The sequence below is a fragment of the Lissotriton vulgaris genome, chromosome 8 (assembly GCF_964263255.1).
Source record: "Lissotriton vulgaris chromosome 8, aLisVul1.2, whole genome shotgun sequence".
Taxonomy (NCBI): domain Eukaryota; kingdom Metazoa; phylum Chordata; class Amphibia; order Caudata; family Salamandridae; genus Lissotriton; species Lissotriton vulgaris.
This window is the reverse complement of record NC_141696.1, coordinates 571441794-571465640: the sequence shown is the minus strand read 5'-3', so window position 1 is coordinate 571465640 and position 23847 is coordinate 571441794. Positions and strand designations below refer to the sequence as shown.

General features: G+C 48.2%; 1 protein-coding gene across 18 annotated transcripts in view; it reads right to left on the bottom strand.

Moving 5' to 3' along the window:
- Window positions 1-23847, bottom strand: part of MCF2L (MCF.2 cell line derived transforming sequence like) — a 1277242-nt gene that overhangs the window by 663901 nt on the left and 589494 nt on the right. For 2 of the 18 annotated variants that reach the window (XM_086934401.1, XM_086934394.1), the window contains exon 1: window positions 1585-2345. The exons of the other annotated variants lie outside the window; for them this stretch is intronic. In XM_086934401.1, the coding sequence (XP_086790527.1) occupies window positions 1585-1657 (73 nt within the window). In that variant the 5' untranslated portion in view covers window positions 1658-2345. Of the gene's footprint in view, window positions 1-1584; window positions 2346-23847 lie in introns of those variants that run through there. 18 annotated transcript variants of the gene reach the window in all.

Here is a 23847-nt window from a genome sequence, read left to right as displayed (position 1 = left end):
AGCTACTTGTCTGAGAAACCTGATCGAGATCCCTCTCTGGCTGTTGCAGCTCCCCAGGTGATGCGCTGGCTCTACGCCTCTAACCACCACCCAGCCCTTCGCACCCAAATATGCCCAGTATGGTACTATTTATAAAGTTCTTACAATTCTCGGGCCGTCAGTGGCATGTAGTCTTCTACACAGTAGTCTAATACTGGACTTCAATACTGCCCTTAGTGTTATTTCTCATCTATTACACCATAGGAGATTTACAGCCTGATTCATCATTGGGAAGTTTTGCGAGTCTGAAATAGCGATTCATAAGGAAGCGCTTTTCCAGACTCGCAAAACGGGATTCATGTAGGAAAAGCAATATTTTTTGCGATTCCTACAGATTCCTAATAAGGAATAACTCCCCATTCATTCCTATGGGCCTAAAGGCCCATAGGAATGCATGGGGAGTCATTCCTTATTTGCGATTAGCAATTAGCTAATCGCAAATGAGATTGCGATTTCAAGGGTGCAGGGGTGTCCAAAGGACACCCTGTAACACCCCTGAAATGTCAAATTACACAGATGTTACACACACATGTCCAAAAGACTTGTGTGTGTGTAACATGCAACTTAGAAAAATGCTTTTAAAAGCATTTTTCTACGTTTTCGGTATTTACCACGAGGTTTGACCTCGCGGTAAATAGCGGCCCAAAATTGCGAAATCGCTATTTTTAAATGTTTCAAGAATAGCATTTAAGGAATCTCTAATAGAGATTCCTTAAATGCTTTTCCTCGCAAATATGCGAGTTCTGAAATAGCGAATTTTGCATTTGGGATGATGAATCCCAAATGCAAAAATTGCACTTGCAAAGGGCCAGATTCTCAGAATCTGGCCCTTTGCGAGCGCAATTACCTTTCATGAATCAGGCTGTTAGTCCATTCCCATAATATAGCATACTTTTGCATTCCAATCGTAGGTGGTAGGGAGCAGCCATTTAACCCATTTGTTGAGTAGCACCCGCTTACCAGCAAGCAACAGAGTTTTTACAAATGCCTGAGGTGCTTCCGTAGTCCCTGCACAGGACCTCAGGCATTCACCCCAAACCCCCACTTAGAGACATGTAAGGCAGTAAGGATTTCTATTGCCCGCAGTATCTCCAGGGAAACACTTTTCAAAATGAATGACATGTGGGAGAATGGCAGGCCTCTGAAGAATCCCAGTTCCCACTACAAACGGATAACCGAGTATGTATCAAATATTTAGAAAATTATTTTCCCATCGAATTAAATGGAAGACTACTATTTTATAAGGATGCGAAATGTCCAAAAACATGAACAACGACCAATAGATAAGCTAAGAAGGAACTCAAAATAGAAAGCGTAGCAGAAGAGAAATACACCATGTATAAAACAGACTTTTCCCGATTGCATTCTTTCCATGTGGCAGGGAATATTAATCGAGAGCAGCTGGTCAAAGCTTAGCAGGAAACACCGCAAAACAAAAAGGCGCTGTGCTAATCATACCACTTCTTGTACATCATAAGAAATGACTCCAGAACACACACATTAAAGCAAATACAGCAACCAGAAAGCCACGAACGCCTGACACACCTGTCCTCGCCTTCAGGAGCAGCCAGAGTTGCACGATGTCCCTGCACAGCAAGGAGATGAGGTTTAGCGTCATGGTGTCGCCCAGGGTGCAGCCTGCGGTCAGTGAGCCGGCTAGCCTGCAGCCAGTCTCGGGAGCCGCTGCTGAACGGATACCTCCGTGTTACAGTCCGAGCCGGGCGTCTCTCGTACGGGACACAATACCTTTCTTCGAATTACACCCGAAGCCAGGACTCCTTCCAAGCCGGCTCAGAGGGGCCAAAAGAGGCGTACTGCGCCCAGCTCACATCTCGCCTTCCACCGTGCCGCTAATAAACAGAAATAACTCACAGACGGTTGTACACCTGCTCAGGACGTGGAACGCCCAGACAGCTCAGGGGCTGTAAACAAAACTCATCCTTGAAGAACCTGTCCTAATCTCGGTGCCGGCCGCATGTCTGGAGCCTCCCTGCGGCACCCCCAGGTTTAGCAAATGGTAACCTACCCGAGGAGGCGGCTTCAGCCGTGAGCAGGTCTGCGGTGAGACGGACAGCTGTCACACTCAATGGGGAGCTTCAGGGGCGAGGCTGCTTTCTTTCAAAAACACACACCTCTGTGTAATGAAAAAACAAACTGCCCATAAAACACACGGATGCAGAGAAGACTTACGATAGATCTCTGACCACGCAGCCCCCACGGATGCACTGCGACTGTCAAGTGCTGCCCCTGTCCCCTCTGCCACGCCATAGGAGGAAAAGCCTTGGCACCGTTTAATTAATTCACTCAATAGGCAGCGCTGGCCACTGGGGAGGGCTCTCTCGGAGAGTGCCCTGGCTGGGAGCCAGAGGCGAAGCTGAGGAAAACTTCACACGGTGCGTTCTCCAAAGGACAAGTCCGGCTTGGGCGAGTTAACTGTTAATGGATCTGCTCAATGCCGATGCCTCGAATGCATCACCTGACCAACATGAACTCTGTGAATTCTAGATGAGACATGGTTGGTTACTTGTGTACTTTGTAAAAATATTCTAACCGTGCAAAGAGTATGTTGTACAGAAGTTCTTGGGGATTGTGTTCGCGCTGTAGAAAAAAATACATATATTGCGAAGGCTTTTCTTTTTCCTGAACGTCTGACAGGTACACATTCGTCACATGCCGATTTGTCCCCACACCGAACTAGCCTAAATACGTTTTATTAACATGCGCCATCCCCCTTTTCTTTCGTGTGTTTTCTATAGAGGAAGCGGCCCAGTGCCAGCTGTTTGCTCGGCACTCTACCCTGCTGCCAGCTAGTAGCCAGCAGGATGGGCCCGAATCCAGAAACTATCTTTAATAAACTCCAGTTTGCCAAAAGGAGTGTGAAGGTCAGGACGGGGCAATACTTTGGGTATGGTACTTTATTTACTAGGCCAGAAGGTGTTACTAAAGTATACAAACAAGCAATTAAGCAGTCCCGCTGAAATAAAGTAGGTGGAGAGGACCAAATTATGCATCAAAGTTGAAAACATTATATGACAAAAAAGCCAAGCGGTATAATGCAGCACATTTTGTGATAGTATTTCTAAATTATTTTGCCATTTTTAAACATTGTAACACTCTCTGGGCAAATATTTTCACCTTATTGAGACTAGCTTAACACTCAAATACAACCATAAACAATGGAAAGACTACTAGTCAATCTTTGATATGAGCTTTCCACTGTGCAGGAACAAGTCGCATTGATTTCAATACCTGAGTCCTTTGATGGATGTGTTTTTGTTAGACTGCATATTATGCAGAAGATGACGAATATGCGCCAAATGTGGTAAATCCATAATTAAGCAGAGAACACCACAGCCATAGAATCGCATAATTCCAGTGGCTCTGACAATAGGTCTTGCATTTGAAGGAAAAGGGCAACAGCATAATGGCAGACCTTGCCCCAGGTGGGGCCTGTACCTGGGCGGTGGAGAGGTTTACCAACAGCATTTGCCACTTTGGTATTTTAATTTGAATTTCGTTTGCTTTCTCTGGAGACCAGGAAAAGTGCAGTTGGCGCCTTTGGCTGCCATGGAATGCTGGAGTGCCAGGGAGGCTGACAAGGGCACTGAAAGTGCCATTTAAGACTCAGGTCCTATTGGCACACATGTCACTTCCTGGTGCTGTGCCCTGCGACTGCCAACACACCCTACGGACCGGGACTCAAGCTTCTTTTGCCTGCGAATCTCCTGCATGCCTGCCTACCTCCTGGAGCCTGCCCGCTCACATGGAACCCGGTGCTGGCGACTAGTGGTCCCAAGGCCTGACTAAGCATGGAGGATTTTCTCAGGTTTCTGGTAGGGATGTCTAAACTCTGCACTGTAACATGTGAACAGTGTGTGATGTGAGGAAGTTTCAGGTAGGGCCTAGGCTGAGCTTGGTGCAGCAGGGTGGGAGAGTGGTTCAGCAAGGGCACTAGGAGCAAGGTACAGCTCAAGGGCAGTGTCGCCGACAGCAACACAGAAAAGGGCATTTGTGCCTCCGTTCCTATTGGCACCCAAATCACTTCCTGGTGCTATGCTCCTGCCAACTTTCGACGCATTCGCTGACCCAGACTCAAGCTTTCTGTGAGCTTAATACCAAGCTATTGCCTTTGCCAAAGCTCGTTTGTAAAACAATGTTAAAAAAGTAAAAAAAACAGGAGTAAAGGCAAACATAACAGCTTTCTGAGTCCCTAAAAAAGGCAACGTCAGAATTTAAAGAAAACACTTACCAATGCCTAATGCACTCTCCACATGGCTCGGAACAGGAACAGATCAGATCCTCGGGACACTTGGTGCTCTGGAGCAGCACAAGGAGCAGATTGCTGGTCCTCTAGGAGAAGAAACATTTCCTTTCCAGTCATGCTAAGTACACCTTCTCAAGCTCTGGCTGGGTTAATGTAACAGCCCGACCTTCCCAAAGTGCCATTATTATTGCATTTTTGGGCCACCCCCTGTACTTTCAGGCAGCATGTAGAATGTAGGAGTCAAAAGTAAACCCAGCTAATATAGTTTGCTCTTTAGTCAAATCTCGTTGAGAATATACTTGCTGCTGTGCTTTTGTGGACGACCTGTGAGGGGTGAGGAGCAACACTGAAGGCAGAGGATGTGAGGAGGAAGCAGCACATGGGACAGAGAGTAACACAGCACATGAATTACCTCCTCGTCAGCCCTCCCCGTCCCAGTCCTAACTACATGAGCATAGCTCTTCCCACCAGAAACTCCCAAGCAACTTAAAACCCATCCCTTCCCTCCAGGCCACACCCATACCCTGAGCAGTGGCATAACGATAATTGAGGGGGCCCCCTACCAGGTACGTGGAGGGGCCCCTCCGGACTCTATTAGGAGCTCTCAGGCCGAAGTGCAGTGCTGAGGGGGGCCCCCTTGAACTTGAGGGCCCCCCGCACTGCGGGGGATGCGTGGGCCTGTGTTACGCCCCTGACCCTGAGGCATATAACCCTGTGACCTACCAATCCACATCCGGTATGTTTTTTCTGCGGAATCCCTTCCGGGCAGACTTTGTCGTGGGGGGTGCTGAAATTGGCCTCCTTTCGGGTAAGTGAGAAACGGGATGTTAAGCGCCTGTTTTTAACCGCTAATTTTACTTTTGGGCATATGCTTTGAGTCCCTGCTTTAGCGGGACCGTAGGGTTGGGGGGTCTGGACTGCCTGGTGTGGGGTGGTGACTCCCTGCTGCGGCCTCCCTTCTTCCGGGTTAGTTCCCTGCTCTAGTGGGAACACCCAGGGAGGGAGGGGAGGTGTATGGGGCACAGCAGGCTTTTCAGAGCGCCAAGGGCGTGGCGGTTTGGCTTCTCTAGGAATTTACTATCACGGTGCTCGTTTCGTTTAGTTCTGTGTTTTCCCGTTTTTTAAACTGCTGCATTTCCTGCTATCCCTAGTGATATCTTGGGTTTGGATTGTTCAGTGGGGGCCCTGATTTTTTGGTTTCAATCCTGCTTCTATCGAGTTCTCTCCTGATTTGAATTTCATGCTGCAGCATTTATTTTTTAAAGAGCTCCTTCTTTGCGCTATTTCACGTGGGGCACCTGTGGTTCTTTGTTTGTATTGTTTCCTTTTTCTTTCAATACTGCAATAAAATGCTTTAAACCTAAAGAGCTCCTTCTACAGGTGGACCATTGTGGTAATTGCCGTTTTGTGTTGCTGGTGGAGTGTTGCTGGGGCTTAATGATTCAGGTCTTAGTCTCTTGCTATAATGCTTTGGTGTTCAACTCCTGGAGTTTCAATGTATCTGGTTTTGAGGGCGTCCTGGTGGGGTGTTTCCCTGTTCTTGTGTCAGTCTCTGCTGACTGTGGGTGTCATGTGGTGTTTTTGTGGCTCTACTCCCCTGCAGTTCTGCTGGAGCATCGGGGAGTTCTTACCTGTAGGTTCGCTGGTTCCTGGGGTGGGAGCTTCTGGGTTCCTTCGTATCCTTACAGTTGGGCCCTGTTCAGTCTTTTCCTTTCGTAGGTTTGTAGTGGTTTCTGATTGGCCGGTTTGAAGGCCAGCCTTCGGTCCTGTTTGGGGATTGGCTGTGGGACCGGGTGGCATTCCCTGGTTGGCCCTTAGGGATTTTTTTCTTTGATTGGTCCGGGTATTTCTGGGGGTCTGGTTCTCTGTTCTCCTGTTCACAACATGGAGAGTAGAGGTGCGGACGTATGTGAGCTCGACTGTGAGGATGAGGTGGTGGTCGCTGGATCTTTCACTGCTCCTTCCTTGACGGATATTCAAAAGATGATTGAGGCTGCTGTGGCAGCGGCCTTAGTGGCTCGTGATCCCAAGGGGCCTAAGAGACAGAAATTGGATACCTAAACGTTGGGGTGTTCTCCTTCAGTGGCGGAATTTATTCAGTGGTCCAGGAGCCCTTCGACTCTCAAGTCCTATGCCAGGCATTGGGTTTCTTTTCAGTCTTGGTGTGCGGCGCGAGGGTGCTCTGCTTTGGAAGTGGATCCGGTGCATGTCTTGGAGTTTTTGAAGGACGGGTTTGACTTGGGTCTAGCTGTGTCCTCCCTGAGGGCTCAGCGGGCTGCTGTTTGGGCCTTTCGGGTTCGGTCTGTGACCCAGTGGTTCCCCTGGTGTCCCGCTTGTTGAGGCGATGTTTCCTTAAGAAGCCTGTCATTCGGTCCTTTGCTCCTAGTTGGGATCTGCCTCTGGTTTTGGGGGCTTTGCAGGGGCTCCCTTTGAGCCTCTGCAGGAGGTGCCTTTGAGGTTTCTGATGATCAAGGTGATGTTCCTTGTGGCTATTACATCGGCTCGGCGGATTGGGGAGTTGGGCTCCTTACTTTGTTCGGTCCCTTTTTTACATTTTTACGATCAGGTGGTTCTGCGGCCTGATCCTTCCTTTTTTCCCAAGGTCCCTTCCTCTTTTCACTGCTCTGCGGTTCTGGTTTTGCCTGTTTTCTGTCCTGGTCCTCTTTCGGAGGTTGAGGTGCCGCTGCACTGTTTGGCCATTTGGAGGGCTCTGGAGATCTATTTGATGCGTACTGAGCCGTTTCGTAAGGTGGAATCCCTTTTTGTGACCTTTGGACTAGCTGGTCAAGGTCTCAAGCATTCTGGGGCTACCCTCAGTCGTTGGCTACAGTGGGCTGTGGGTGCTGCATATGAGGCCTGTGGTGTGTTGGCTCGTGGGTCTGTTCAGGGGAGATCAACTCGGGGGTGGCGGCTTCCTGGGCTTGTTTTCAGGGGGCTTCAATGGCAGAGATCTGCAGGGCTGCTACCTGGAGTTCTCCACACACCTTTATGTCCCATTATCGTTTTGTGGTAGGGGGGGCTGATTCTACTGGGTTTGGGGACGCTGTGTTGTGTTCTGCTCTGGTGGTGTGACTTTTTGTGTGCTTTAATAAAGTCTGTTTTTGCTACTGAGTGAAGACGATTCTTGCTTTGGTATCTGCTCATGTAGTTAGGACTGGGATGGGGAGGGCTGACGAGGAGGTAATGACCGGTTACTCACCGGTAATATTCATTACTCGAGTCTTAGCCCTCCCCGTCCCAGTCCAGGTTCCCATCCCTCCCTTCCTGTTCGGCTTCTTGTGCTTGTTAGGTTCAGGATGTGGATTGGTAGGTCACAGGGTTATATGCCTCAGGGTATGGGTGTGGCCTGGAGGGAAGGGATGGGTTTTAAGTTGCTTGGGAGTTTCTGGTGGGAGGAGCTATGCTCATGTAGTTAAGACTGGGACAGGGACAGGGTCAGGGTGACCCACTTGTGGGACACCCCCGCGCCGCACGGCCACCAGCTGCTGCGTGTGCCCCAGTGCCTGCCTTCTGCCTCAGCGCCGGCCTCGCTGCCGCCGGAGCGCTCCCCTTGGTTTTCGCCGGTTTTTTACCGTAATTTGTGCTTGTTTTTCCTTGTATGCCGTATGATAGTTTGTTAACTGTTTTGCCTCCGTTTTGACCGTAATTTGTGCTTGTTTTTCTTTGTATGCCGTATGAGAGTTTGTTAACTGTTTTGCCTCCGTTTTTGACCTGCATTGTTGCCTGTTTATTTTTGTACCGTTTCTTCTTCGTGTAGCCCTCCATTTGGGCATTTGTGCTTGTCTCCTTCCTGTTTGCCCGCCTACCTCGCCGCCCTCCGCTCTCCCTCCCCGCTCCCGCTTCCCGCCACCACCACTAGCCCCGCCCCTTTCTCTTCTGTTCCCTCCCCGCCTCCCAGCTACTCCGCCCACCCGCGCACTTCGCCTTTAAATGGCGACCGTGCGAACGCGCAGCGGTCACGCGCAGCGGGCGCGCCAAAGGTAAGCCCGTCTGCGCCCGTCCGCGACCGGATCGCGTCCAGCGCCAGGACCCCTGGACCCCGAAGACCCCGACCGACCCGCCTGACGTACTCCGCCGCCACCCTCACCGCACTCAACACCGGCCGACTCCCAGAATGCCATCAAGCCACTCCACGACGTACCCACGGACCTTTCAGCTGCCACGCCTGCAAGTTCTCCTGTATCCGGACCAGCCTCGCACCAGCACCCGCCAAGTCGAACACCAGCAGCACCCACCTCAAGTGCATTCTGCTCAACACCCGCTCCGTCCACAGACACGCCATCGAACTCTGGAACCTTCTAGACGCCACAGCCCCTGACGTTGCCTTCCTCACGGAGACCTGGATGAACGCCTCCTCAGCTCCCGACATCGCCATCGCTATCCCAGAGGGCTACAAGATCGTCCGGAGGGACCGAAACGCCAACCAGATGGGAGGAGGCATCGCCATCATCCACAGGAACACCATCCGTCTCACGACCAGCACCGACAACACCCTGACCAGCGCCGAACACCTGCATTTCCAGATCCACACCAACCCGAACCCCACCCTCAGAGGCACCCTGATCTACCGACCCCCTGGACCACGCACACAATTCAGCGAGGACATCACCGACTTTGTCAGCCCGCATGCCCTCCCCTCCGCTGACTACATCCTCCTGGGAGACCTCAACTTCCATCTAGAGAACAACAACGACCGCAACACCAGCACCCTGCTCGACAACCTCGCCAACCTGGGACTCAAGCAACTGGTGTCCACCCCCACCCACCTCGCCGGACACACACTCGACGCAGTCTTCTCTTCCAGCACAGACATCGACTTCAGCCACGCCACAGAGCTCCATTGGACGGACCACAGCTGCGTCCACTTCACCTTCAAGAGAACAACGACCCACCAACACCAGCAACAGGCCGCCCACAGAAGCTGGAACAAGATCACAGCAGACCAGCTCGCCACCTCCCTGAGCCAGCACCCTCCTGCCAGCTCAGCGAACCCCAGCCAGGCCGCCGACAACCTCACGAAGTGGATCAGCAACTGCGCGGACGAACTCGCCCCACTGAGGACCCCGCCTAGCAGACCCGGCAGCAAGAAGGCTCCATGGTTCACCGACGAACTCAAGAGCTCCAGGAAGAACTGCCGAGCCCTCGAGAAAGTCTGGAGAAAGGAACCGACACCGGACAACAGGACCTCCTTCAAACTTGCCACCCGGAAACACCACCAGCTGATCCGCGCCGCCAAGAAAACAGCATTCAAGGACCTGTTGGACAACAACGCACACAACTGCAAGGAACTCTTCAACATCGTGAAAGAGCTTTCCAACCCCAGCGCAGGAAACAACAACATCACCCCATCGCAAGACCTCTGCAACTCCCTCGCTTCATACTTCCACAACAAGATCGCGGACATACACAACAGCTTCTACAACCAACCAACGCACACCATGACCGAACAACCACACCCCACCACCACCCTCCACGCCTGGACCCCGATCAGCACCGAAGACACCATCCGCACGATGAACTCCATCCACTCAAGATCACCGACCGACCCCTGCCCTCACCACGTCTTCAACAAGGCCGACGCTGTCATCGCACCCCACCTGCGAGACATCATCAACACATCCTTCGACACCACCATCTTCCCTGAGAGCTGGAAACACGCCGAACCCAGCGCTCTACTCAAGAAACTAACAGCGGACCCCACCGACCTCAAGAACTACCGCCCCATCTCGCTCCTCCCGTTTCCAGCCAAAGTCATCGAGAAGACCGTCAACAAGCAGATGGCCGCCTTCCTCGAGACGAACGGATCCCTCGACCCCTCACAGTCCGGCTTCCGAGCCAATCACAGCACCGAGACCGCCCTCATCGCCGCCACCGATGACATCCGAGCCCTGATGGACAATGGAGAAACAGCGGCCCTCATCCTCCTAGACCTCTCCGCGGCATTCGACACGGTCTGCCACCGCACCCTAGTACGGCGCCTCAGCAACATCGGAATCCAGGACAAGGCGCTGGAATGGATCATCTCCTTCCTCGACGGAAGAACTCAGAGAGTCCGCCTACCACCGTACAAGTCAGAGGCCTCCGAAGTCATCTGCGGCGTCCCTCAAGGATCATCTCTGAGCCCCACCCTCTTCAACGTCTACATGAGCCCCCTCGCGGCCATCGTACGCAAACACAACCTCAGCATAATCTCCTACGCCGACGACACCCAGCTCATCCTCTCCCTGACCAACGACCCCACCGCCGCCAGAGCCAACCTGCACGAAGGGATGAAAGAGGTAGCCGAGTGGATGACGACCAGCCGCCTGAAACTGAACTCGGACAAGACGGAGGTCCTCATCCTGGGCCCCTCACCCTCCGCCTGGGACGACTCCTGGTGGCCTCCCGCCCTGGGCACCGCACCCAAACCGACAGACCATGCACGCAACCTGGGCTTCATCCTGGACTCCTCCCTCTCCATGACCAGGCAAGTCAACAACGTCTCCTCGGCGTGCTTCAACACCCTACGCATGCTACGGAAGATCTTCTGGTGGATCCCCACCGAGACCAGGAAGACCGTCACCCAGGCCCTCGTCACCAGCCGACTGGACTACGGCAACGCCCTCTACGCCGGTACCACCGCCAAGCTCCAGAAGAGACTCCAGCAGATCCAGAACGCCTCAGCCAGACTCATCCTCGACATCCCACGAACCAGCCACATCTCCGGACATCTGAGAGACCTTCACTGGCTCCCCGTCAACAAAAGAATCACCTTCCGCCTCCTCACCCACGCACACAAAGCCCTACACGACCAAGGCCCGAGCTACCTCAACAGCCGAGTCAACTTCTACGCTCCCAAACGCCACCTCCGATCAGCCAACCACGCCCTCGCCGCCGTCCCCCGCATCCGAAGAGCGACTACAGGAGGAAGGTCCTTCTCCTACCTGGCCGCCAAGACCTGGAACTCCCTTCCCACCGACCTGCGCCTGACCCAAGACCACCTCTCCTTCAGGAAGAAGCTGAAGACCTGGCTGTTCGAGCAGTAGCGCCCCCCCCCCCCCCCCCCCAGCGCCTTGAGACCCTACGGGTATGTAGCGCGCTTTACAAGTGTTATTGATTGATTGATTGATTGACTAGGAGTAATGAATAATAACGGCGAGTAACCAGTCATTCACATTAACTGCTCAAAGAAAAAAAAAAGTATTACTCATGTGAGTAGTGGAAGGATTGGAAAGAAGCAATGCTCTAGGGAAGGGGCAAACACAAGAAGAGGGGAAAAAAGTTGAAAAAGAAGCAAGCAAATAAAATGGATAAGAAAGCTAACAAATTATTAGAAATGAGTTGATCCAAAACCCACTCTAGGCATTGCTATTCAAGTGTTATCCCAGTGACATAGATAGGGCAAAACCCAAAAATCAATCGAACAGCGGTGCCTTGTGCCATCTTGAGTTTGTGCAAAAGGGAGTCAGAGAACCAAACATAGAAGACATTTACATAATCTAGCCTTGCATTAATGGAAGCCCCTAAGCCAAAGGATTTGTGTTGCTAAGGCAGGAATGGTAAGATTTTCTTTAAAGTATACAATTGTAAGAAACAGGTACTGGCAACTGTTTGCACTCCACAGGATACATAACAATAAAAAACAAAGCTGAAATGTTCTACTTGATGGCCTCCCCTCAAAAGTGACAGGGAAGGAGTTATGTCCCTGAAGATAGTGTGATATGTTTTGCTCAAAAATATATTCTTTGTTTTTAAGTCCATTAAGCTTGAGGACATTCTGTCTCATCTGCTCTTTGATCTCATATAAAGTGGGGCGAAATCTTTAGCCCCAGAATCTCTAAAACAGAGTTGAGCGTCATCCGACCTATTGAGTACTTGCTAATTATGTTGAAAAGTGAGGTAAGTTCAATTTTAGAAAAAAAAATCGAATAAGGGGAATCCAAGGAAATCCTTGGGTAACCCTGCATGAAATACCCACAAGATCGGAGATGAATTGGCCAAGTGCGCACAATGCGATCTTCCGTTCCAGGATGAAGCCAAACCATTTCAAGGAGACACTTTCAGACCTTGACAACAGAGTCAGACTGACAATAATAATCTTTTTTCCATAGTTTCAAAGGGCACTAAAATGTGTAACTTAAAAAGCAAGATAGCTTGTTTCTGATGAGCAGATCTATGAATATCATCCCAAAACCTGATCAGAGCAGTGTTGGTGTCATGTGTGGGCCTGTGATAGGACTGCAGAGGAGAAAAATGCAGATTTTTATCCAATCGCTCTTGAAGTTGTTCTACAATTTCTCAACTAGTTTCACAAGGAATGGCAGGTTAGTGATAGGTCCAAAATGCAGGTTGTGTTTACTTTTAAGAGAAGGGTGGTCTAACTTTTCCTCAGAAGGAAAGGAATTATGCCGGTGAAAATGGATAGGTTAACCAACATTGTAATTGCCAATTCAACTTGATTTTTAAAACCAAGCCTGTTGCGGGGTTCAGTGAAGGGTCAGTAGGTTTGAGAATAGTAAGAAGCTTGTAGACTGCATAAACTGAAACTGGAGAAAGTTGATGGTGAATGCACGGTCAGTTCTTAGAACAAAGCTGGCACATGCTGAGGAAGAACAGTGGAAGGGGAGACCATTTTTTTTAAAGTGACTTCTGTGTTCTTAGAGAAGGAATTCAAATGATCAATGAACGAAAATGATCACTGCATTTGAGAATAGTTGCCAGAGGAAGTGACAAGCAAACTGGTAAGTAGGAGCCCGGTATTTTTTCTTAGTTTTCTTGATGGCATGCATACAGAGCTGGGTGTAGGCTAAGGAGCTTGTGGTCTGTGAAAATTGGCCTATTTCCCTTCCCATCTTCATTTTAGATGCCTGTACTTATTTTAGTTCAAAAGAGAACAATGGTCCTTAGTGAACTTGGTTTCTCTTAATCAAAACCGGCGAAATGTGTCCATAATACTGGACATAAGGCTGCAGAAACCCAGGAAGAAGCATGAGAAGAAAAGGTATCTAAGAGTAACAGTAAAGATTCCACAGGGTGAGCGCGTATATGTTTCGCTTGCACAACAGAATTAGATCTAGTAGGAGCAATCTAAGATAAATATGGCTTTTGACGTGTTAGAGGCTTACTATTCTGTTTGGTTACATGTGTCAATACTGAACATCTTCATTTTATTTAGAATGTGATTCCCCATTGTGTTCTAACGTCCACATAATGTTCTTCACCTAGAACAGCTGTGGTGTGAATACATTCTTAACTGAAGCTTTTCCAGTGGTCTTACTACCTGTTGTATTACCACGTTTGTACTACTGGATCTTACTAGACTGGTTTTGATCACTCCTTTTTAGATGCAACATCATTTTGATGGAATTTGATTTAGGTATTGCACTGCACTGTGTAGTTTCCCTCAATGTCTGAGGAATCCACAAGTGTAACACCATCACCACAACGAAGGCAATGCTCTTAAAGGTACTTGACATTTTCTCAATGGACCTCTTTGTGACATGACATTTTCATGACATTCTAGCCCATTTGCAGCATTTGCCTTCTTGGCTTTTCTGCTGCACTTCCAGCTCAAGTCACATTTGTTTCTGGAGTCAAATGGACAGACTCGTTCCAAATGTCCACTAAGGTCCTGACATCACATGGAGCCTTTACAAGCATCCATATATGCTAAATCTACGTAAGTGGGTTAAAGAGGCAAACTAAGCAAGGTAGTTTGTAGTCATTACTATTCGGATTTAAATTTGCTCTAAGACTAACTGTATGATACAAAAATATTCCTGTCTAATTTTTCATTATTGAGGTACATGTTTTCTCGCCCACTTCCGCTTAACATACAATTTTTACTTGCAGCACACTCTGTGAAGAAGTACATTTTTAACGGGAACTTCCAAAACTGTATATGTGCAACGTTCACAGTGTGACTTAAGAAACTGTATGGAAAATATATTATAAGGGATCCCACATGACTTCTGTACATGTGGGTATATACCTCGCGTACAATTTCCATGCAAGCCACCATCAAGAGCAATTCACAAATGTGAGACATGTTTGGAAACATTCCCTTTGAAAACTGGGCTGCAGGGTTAACTTGAGCCCTTGAGTCCATCTAAAAGCTGCAATGGGTTCCACAACTTTCCTATCACAAAGCACACCGTAACAGATGTGTCTCAAAGTAGCAGACCAATGTGCAATGCAATCAAGCTGTAAAGGAAACACGCATTTGTAATGCAATAGGTCTCACAATTGCGAGATTTTGAGATATTGGCATTGTAAATGGCAATGCCTTTAATTTGTTTGTTTAAAAAACCTGCAAAAGGCATTGTCATTTACAATACCCATAGGTCACATTTTTGAAAATGCCCGACCTATTGCATTGTTACTGCTTGTTGTTGACAAGCACCCCATGCTGCGCTTTCACCTTAAAAAGAGGCTAGACCCCTTTCTTTTAACAAGCCGTGTCTGAAGAAAGGTCCACGGCCGCTATTAAAGTGAAAGAGATGTATGGGGCATTTTCTAAAAGATAAAAGCATTTGTTTGTCAAGTTGACAAAAAAAGTTCTTTTTTGGTAAAAATGCCTCGTGAAAGCGGGGCATTAATGGTAGTCTTACACACATTCAATTATTTATTTAGCTGATTGGTAATTCATTAACATGTCACTGAGGTTATTTCACAGCTTAAGATAAGAAAACAAAGTGTCAGTAATCGATTAGTTAAGGTGAAAGTAGGAACTTTACTTGTTATTCGATTGAAGACTAGACAAATAAAAGGTCTCAGTTGTCCAAGAGATGCCTGTCCCATAAAAAAAAAGGAGACAGGGGTGGTCCTGATGGAGTATGATGAGAAGTTAAATGTCTCTTTGAAAAGGTTGTTTTGAAACTATTTTTTTAAAGATGTTAAGTTGGCTATCGATCTAACATGAGGATTCAGCAAGTTTTATAGGTAAGCTCCATTTGTTGTGAACGATTTTACACCAGCAGCCTGATTCATAATTGTTAAATCCGGTCGCAAAGGGCCAGATTCTGAGAATCTGGCCCTTTGCGAGCGGTATTTTTGCATTTGGGATTCATCATCCCAAATGCAAAAATCGCTATTTCAGAATTCGCATATTTGCGAGGAATAGCATTTAAGGAATCTCTATTAGAGATTCCTTAAATGCTATTCTTGAAACATTTTTAAATTGCGAATTCGCAAAAATTTCCCGCTATTTACCGCGAGGTTAAACCTCGTGGTAAATAGCGGAAACTTATAAAAAAAAATTTAAATGCATTTTTCTAAGTTTCATGTTACACACACACATGTCCTTGGGACATGTGTGTGCGCAACACCAATGTAGCATACATTTCAGGGGTGCTACAGGGTGTCCTTTTGTCGTAATTGGCCCGCTTGGATTAGCGACTAGCTGAACCTACACGTTGTCCTCCTTAACTTGGCTATATACGATAAACGCCATTTTTGAATGTTGCAGCGGCCATCTTAGACCATGAGCGGCCTCGTGGCCGACGTGCCCTTTAGTCCTTTGTCCGTTCCACTGACCACTCTCATCTGCCCAGCAACAGGCTATTTTTAGTACTGGTCAAGCCACACATGCGCAGTTCTTACTGACCCGTAAACCTTTAGGAATGTGCCGCTAACTGACCAGTGGGTTTGAAACTCTCCAATGAGCTGGCAGTATTCCAAAACATGACCATATATGTCTCTAAAACTGTGTCTTAACTTGTGCCGCCTAAACTTTTATTGCCCCAAAACTGTATATAAACGGGGTCACACCGGTGTTCGGGGTGATACCTCTTGCATTACCGAAGGGTGCTGTTTGAGTGTACCACCACCCCATGGGGTCTTAATAAACTTGTTCTTTGCATTTTACAGTTTCCGTGCCAACAGTTCTTGTGTGTAAGTGGGTAATCTCTGCAGCGTGTAGGCCTTGGGAACCCCGCAATACTTCAATTGGCGACCACGAAGGGACTCATCGGCGACTCGGATGCCCGAAGGAGAGGTCGTGACGAAGGCTTGGAAATCCGCCATGGGCGCGCGCTGCCACGAGTGACCCGAGTCTTGGCTGCCACAGTGTTTTTTCCTTTCCTTCCGATCTGACCTTCCAGGTGGCGCCGGTCTCCGACTGAGTTTTCGAAGTGTCCGCATCACTGAGAGGGTGCCGTTTGGCTGATTTGGCTTATAAGACCTTGGCAGTTGGAACCTGGACAGTTGAGTATTTGGTAAGCTTTGTGTTTGGTAAGGTAGTCTTCGGACGCTTACTAAAGTCCTATGAATTGTGTTCGGTAAGGTAGTCTTCGGACGCTTACTGGAGTCCTACGAATTGTGTTCGGTAAGGTAGTCTTCGGACGCTTACTGAAAATCTGTGCTTTGTGATCGGTGAGGACGCTTGCCGAATTCTATGAACTTTGATTTGAGTTAGCTAACATTTTGAATTTGTGATCTTTGAACTTATATGTGTAGTGCACTTCACATAGGCAGGCATGTAGAGATGTTTCTCTAACTTTGTTTTTTTCCTTTGAGCGGCACAATCGTGAGAAGAACTGTAAGTGCCATTTGGTCCGGTGTCACGCTTTCGTGATACTCTTTGAACATGCCTGTTTTTAGCACACTCCGGGGAATGTGTTGTTTAGGAGATGGTACCTCAATTAGGTTAGCGGAATCACAGCCGGCTCCCCCAGAGGGAACACCAAATAGGGAGATGTATATTAAGTTTGGCCTCCCCCCTATTATGTACGGTAAATTATGGCATAAGTACACTAAGGCCGATCCCGAATTGCAATGGCCCCTACACGGGTCGTACGATTTGAGTAAAATCCAATTTGTAGAGCAATGTATGTTTCAACGCAGGTCTAGACAAAACATGTTTGATTGTGTGCGAATGTGGGAGAAAGCGGCGCGTGAACGAATGAAGCGTGAGGTTGCCTTGGCGGACAAAGAGCAGCGCAAGGCTGCTCGGGATAAGGCTTTACAGCTGGAGGAGAAGGAGGCTCAGGAGAAGAAAGAAAGGGAGGAGCGGGAGCGTAAGTTGCTAACGACTGGTCAATTTCCTATTCGCCGACCACTTTATCCTGTCCTTAATAATGAAATTGATGATTTTTCTTTGTTAGATCGGTCACCGCCTCCGTACGTTACGCCGACGGCTCCAGCTGTGGATTCTGATGATGATGGACAGGATAAGTCGAACCAAAAGGGTGTATCTGCTCTCAGGTTTACTGCGGAGAGGTCCGCTCATTTACGTAGTTGGGCTCGCAAAGTGAATAAGCATAGTGTTACTCAGGATCAATTGATATCAGAGAAAACGGGGTGGTCGGATCTTGAATTAATGTATTTTTTGTCCAGCCTAGCGGATGAAGTTGTAGGCGCATATCGTGAGTTTTCTGATACGTTAGAGCCTAAAGTTTTGTCGGTGTATCGTGAGAATTTAGCTAAAGGTGATTTTGATCTTACAGATGTTGATGACCTGTTCAAGCATTTGATCGCGCTGCGGGATGAGACAACCCATTTGCGACAGGAACGGAAACGGAGGCAAAAGGAGTCTGTGCCGGGAAATGATGAGGCGGTTAAGGAGTGTTCTCTTCGTGGTTCAGATAAGAGCTCTGCGTTGCATGTTATGCCTATGCGTGAAGCGGCGCCTTTGTATGTTCCACCAAAAGGGGAAGGTACGGATGATGATAAGTTGTCGAAGGATGCGAAAGGGTATTTTGTGTACAATTGGGTATATACGCCATGGAATAGGGCAGATGTTATGGCACTGAAAAACTCTTTACCTGATCTCCGAAAGAACCCAGCGGCATTCTATGAGGGGGTAGAGGGGGCTATATCGTCTTGTGTGATGACTCTTGTAGATATAGATTTGTTTTTTGGGCTAATTTTACCACCTGATATGTGGAGGCAAATTCGTAAAACTAATGACGAAACGATTTTGGGGGGGACCTGGAAAGAGATAAATGCTGCAGATTTAGATAGAGAACCAGCATGTAAGCCTTGTCAGCTAATTCTAGATCTTCCGGCAGCTATTTTGCATAAATTGAAAACGCTCGTTCCTGCCAAAAAGATAGATTGGACCATGTTAACGTCGTGCAAGCAGAAACCAGATGAAACAGTTTCAGATTTCTTTACACGCTTCGAGGAGGCATTTCATGATTACAGTGGTCAATCTTTAACTGACGATACGGGTCGGCATTTGTTTGTAGATAAGTATGTGGCTAATCTCCTACCAGAGATTGCTAAGCGATTGAAATTGAGTGAAAGTTCCTGGGCCACGGCGACCCCTGCGTCCTTGTTAACTATGGCTCAGTATTATGAGCGGCAGGAGGTGGAGGCTAAAGAAAGTGTAGAGAAAAAGACGAAGGAATTGAAAACGAAGGTGATGTTGGCGCAGGTTCGGGGAACACAGGGTAGAGGGAATGAGAGAGGTAGACGAGGTGGAGGTAACACATCGTATGGTCGTACGGACATTGCGGAGGATCAGTGTGCTTATTGTAAGGAGTTTGGGCATTGGGCCGACGATTGTCCGGTACTTCGTGAACAGCGTAGCCAGCGTGGGCGAGGTAGTGGAAGGTCAAGAGGAGGTTATACTGGAATGAGAGGTGGAGGAGGTGATCGTAGACAGGTTGAGGAGAGGGGCCGTGGCCAGGACGAACGAAATACGTTTGATAGACGGAATCAATATCAGATTTTGGAAGGAGAGAACGTGGAACACCAGGATTATGTGCATGCATAGGATTGCGTAGGATGGGGTAAGGAATCAGTTGAAGTGCCAGTAGATCAGCAAGGTCCATATGTAACAGCGGGTATTTTGGGTTTTACTGATCAGTTTCTAGTCGACACAGGAGCTACTCGTAGCGCTCTGTCGAAAAACTTGGTTCCGAGGGCTCCCCTGTCTGGCGAAATGATTACGTGTGTAGGGTTTGATGGCACACCCTCCCCCAGCCCATTGTCCAAGCCCCTTGCACTATGCATTGACAAGTACTTTAGTTTTGGCCAATTTTTGTTATCGCCCCATACCCCAGATAATATCTTGGGCATTGACTTGCTTAAATATTTTCGAGCAACAATACGCTGCGCTCCAGAGGGAGTGCGGGTTATTCTGAATGATAACTACCCTGACCTTGATGATTGCCCTGAACGTGACAGATTTTGTGTCATTTTAGATGTTCCTGCTTTGGCCTCTCTGCCGCACACGTTGTGGGCGACATCTGATACGGATGTGGGAGAGATGCGTATTCCGCCAATACACATTACCGTTAAGGAGGGGGCCCCCCTACCACGAGTGCCACAGTATAAGATCTCGAAGGAAGGCGAAATTGCACTAACACACATTGTCCAGGATTTGATTTCTGCAGGGGTAGTGGAGGAGGTCCCTTATAATGTCTGTAACAGCCCTATTCTACCAATTCTTAAGAGAGACTCAGATGGCAAGATCTATCGATTTATTATTGATTTGCGTGAAATAAATAAAATTGTCATTCCCCAATACCCAGTGGTGTCCGATATTACGACCTTGCTTACATTGGTTCCTCCGACGGCCACCATTTTCACTGTTATCGACCTAAAGAATGCGTTCTTTTCTATCCCTGTCCATCCAGATAGTAGATATCTGTTTGGTTTTACGCTCAATAATAAATCATATAGATTTTGTCGAGTTCCCCAAGGATATACTGAGAGCCCTAGCATCTACAGCCAGGCTTTGAAACGACAACTAGATTCTTTCGAATTGCAGTCTGGCGTTGCGCTCATCCAGTACGTGGATGACCTTCTGCTTGCCGCCGACTCCTATGCACAATGTGAACAGAGTACGCTTGCGTTGCTTTCCTTTTTGGCACAAAACAATCACAAGGTCTCCAAGAAAAAGCTTCAATACTGTAGACCCCAGGTGACCTACCTTGGTCATCTGTTGTCTAAGGAGGGGAGGGCATTAACATCTGATCGAATTCAAGCAATTTTAGACACACCAGTCCCCCGCACGCAGAGAGATGTGCGTGCTTTTATAGGGTTGACATCTTTTTGTAGACAATGGATTATGGGTTTCTCACATATCATAAAACCTCTGTTAGCATTATTGTCCAAAACTACACCGATGCCTCTTGAGTGGACAGACGAATGTCAGAAAGTCTTTGAACAGTTGAGACAGGCCCTTTGTTCTGCACCCGTGTTAGGAACACCAGACTACACGAAACTTTTCACATTGTACGTGCATGAGAATGATGGGTGCGCGTTGTCAGTGTTAGTGCAGTTACACGGGGATAAGCAGAGACCATGTGCATACTTCTCTGCCATTTTGGACCCTGTAGCACGAGGGTTGCCTGGGTGTTTTCGAGCGGTAGCGGCAACAGCAGTAGCCATACGACAGAGTGAGGGCATAGTGTTATCACACAAACTGTTGGTGTTAGTTCCTCACGCAGTAGATGCCCTGTTAAACCAAACAAAGACCCAATACCTCACGAGTGCACGACTTACAGGATATGAGCTGACACTTTTAGCGCCACACATAACATTGAAAAGATGCGCTACTTTGAACCCCGCGACTTTATTGCCCTATCCGGCCGAGGAGGGTCAGGAAGAAAAACATCATGATTGTGTTTTCCTGACTGAGGAACAGACAAAGGGTCGTGTTGACTTACAGGATGTGCCACTTCCAGATGTGGATGGGGAACTGTGGGTTGATGGATCGTGTTTGAGGCTGCCAGATGGTACGACTTCTGCAGCATATGCGATCACGACTCTTAAGACGGTGGTTGAAACAGCTAGAATACCACAAAAATCGGCTCAGGCAGCAGAGCTGATAGCTTTAACAAGAGCCTGCGAATTGAGTGCTGGCCTATGTGTGAACATATACACAGACAGCCGGTATGCCTTTGGAGTGGCCCATGACTTCGAACTTCTCTGGAGGGAACGTGGGTTTCTGACATCACACGGAGAGCACATTATGTTGAGTTAGTGCGTGATCTCCTAAATGCGTTGCTCTGCCCCAAGAAAGTAGCGATAGTGAAGTGCAGTGCCCATAAAAAGATCACGGATAAAGTGGGTCAAGGAAATGCCTTTGCAGACAGCATAGCAAGGCAGACGGCTATGTCCCGAATTAGCTCCCCTATGTATGTGGTACAATCACAGGCTGAGAGATGGAGTGATGCTAGAGCAGAGATACGGGATATTCAAAAATCAGCGACAGAATCTGAACTTGCGGCTTGGGCAGTAGATGGGGTACTAGATGACGAAGGTTGTTGGAGAAGCAAAGACATGGAGAAGTGGAAATTGCCTGCGGCTTATTTACAGGCGATGGTCCAGATGACTCATGGACTGGCTCATGTCGGAGCTCTTGCAATCACCCGGCTTTTAACACGAGTTTGGGAACATTCTGAGATTGCGAATACTGCAAAGAGAGTAGTGCAGACCTGCCTGGTATGCTTGCAACACAATCCTGGGAAGGGGACCCATACTCCGAAAGGAGGGTTCGTTCCACCTTCAGCACCGTTTGAAGTGCTTCAAATGGATTACATCCAACTCGAGCGCTGCAACAACCTGAAGTACGTCCTAGTGGTGGTGTGTGCTTTTAGCAAATGGGTTGAGGCCTACCCCACGAAAGACAATACAGCTTTGACAACAGCTAAGGTGTTGCTTAAGGAGTTCTTTCCTCGCTTTGGAGTTTGCAAATTTCTGTGGAGCGATAATGGGCCCCATTTTGTTGGAAAGATTGTGGAATATGTATTGAAGGGGTTAGGGATTCAGCAAAAGTTCCACGCTGTATTCCACCCTCAGTCAGCAGGTTTGGTCGAGCGGTACAATGCCACCTTGAAGCTTAAGCTGGCCAAAATCGTGGCGTCTACATCGTTGAAGTGGCCAGATGCATTGCCACTAGCACTGCTCTCTCTTAGATCAGTACCCCACTCACGAACTGGCCTTACGCCCTATGAGGTGGTGTTTGGCCGCCCCATGAATATCTGGGGGGTGCCCAAGCCGCGATTAATACATGATGTGCCTTGTGTTATGATGAATGATTATTTGGCACGATTAACAAATGATTTGCTCTCTATTCACCAACAGGTTCGAGAAGCGCTCCCTGACAACTCTGCTGGAGAGGGCCACGATCTTCGTCCTGGGGATCATGTGATGATCCGTTCGTTTGAAAGAGCAAGCAGCCTGGAGCCCAGGTGGAAGGGCCCCGAGCAGGTCCTTCTGGTGACCCGCACCGCCGTACGAGTGACCAACAGGAAGCGGTGGGTGCATTCGACACATTGTCGCCGAGTCTCTCCGGATCTGGTGACTCCTGTTGTGCTGACTGATTATAAGGAGATCTTGGAGAAAGAAAAGAGCCCAGCTGTGACGTCGGCCGAAGTGGAGGGAGCCTTCCCGGACCAATCTGCTACCGGAAGAGAGCGCTACAATCTACGTCCGCGATAAGAAGTTTTTTTTTTTTTTGTCCTTTTTTTTATGACTGGTTGGTAACCGCTCCAGGTTTGTGAAACGGAAACCGGGAATTCCAAGGGGGGGGGATCAGTTCTGCCAGAGTAGCGACACCCGTCTTGGCCCGGAGAAGAAAACAACGGCTACCTCGGAGTTCAGCACCGCATTTTTCTTTTTTTTAGGTATACACGTACGTGTATCTGAGACTATTTGTGAAAAACTTGTGAACAATTTTTGTCACTTGAGACTTTGCACAGACTTTCTTGAACTATGGCATCAACGGCATCTCGTGACAAGAAACTGTTGGGTGCCTTTCTTTTTCTTCTAACCATTGTGGTGATAGCTGTTATAGCCTGGGTAGTCGAACTTGTGGTGCCTGTACGTGAACATTTGCTGCCGACTACCCCGGCACCGTCTGAACATTTCCATTTTACATTGCCCTTCCATGAAGAACGCCATCGCCAAACGTATTTAAATAACAGTTTCATTCAGATTCTTCACCACACGCATAACATGACCAATACCTCTAACTGCTGGGTGTGTGGAATGTTGCCTGGGCACCAGAAGAGAGGGGGCACCCCACTTATTCCACTCCCGTTTTCGCACAATGGGTCTTGCAATGCCTGGTACACTCTCCTCTTTACTTTGAGATGGCCAACAAAAGGGGGGGTGCTTTTTCGTCTAAATAAAGAATGTCCCCATGACAAGGATGGGTTTCCACGGGCAGAGGGTACACGTTTTGAATGGGAAGAATACAGGCCTGATAATGTGTCTGCCCCACGAATATATAGCAATCAGCGAAACGTGAATGTATCCAGTGCTCATGTTATAAATGTCATTGGCACCAAAGCCGATTTATGCATCAGAAACAAGGGCACGATTGCAGTGGGAAAAAGTGAATGTAATATTACTCTCACGTTTGATAGCCCGAATGGCATTTCATTTGTTGCATCTCGAAACACCTACTTCATCTGTGGAACGAAGGGGTACCATCAGCTTCCGGTGGGGTGGTTGGGCACATGCTATGTATCGTTTGTGCTACCTCCTGTATTCATTGCCCCTCCGATGTATCATAACGACTATACTCTGTACCACGATTTTGTTTTGAACAGAGTTAAGCGAACTGTTGCTTTAGAGGACATTGATCAAACGGACACTGCATTACA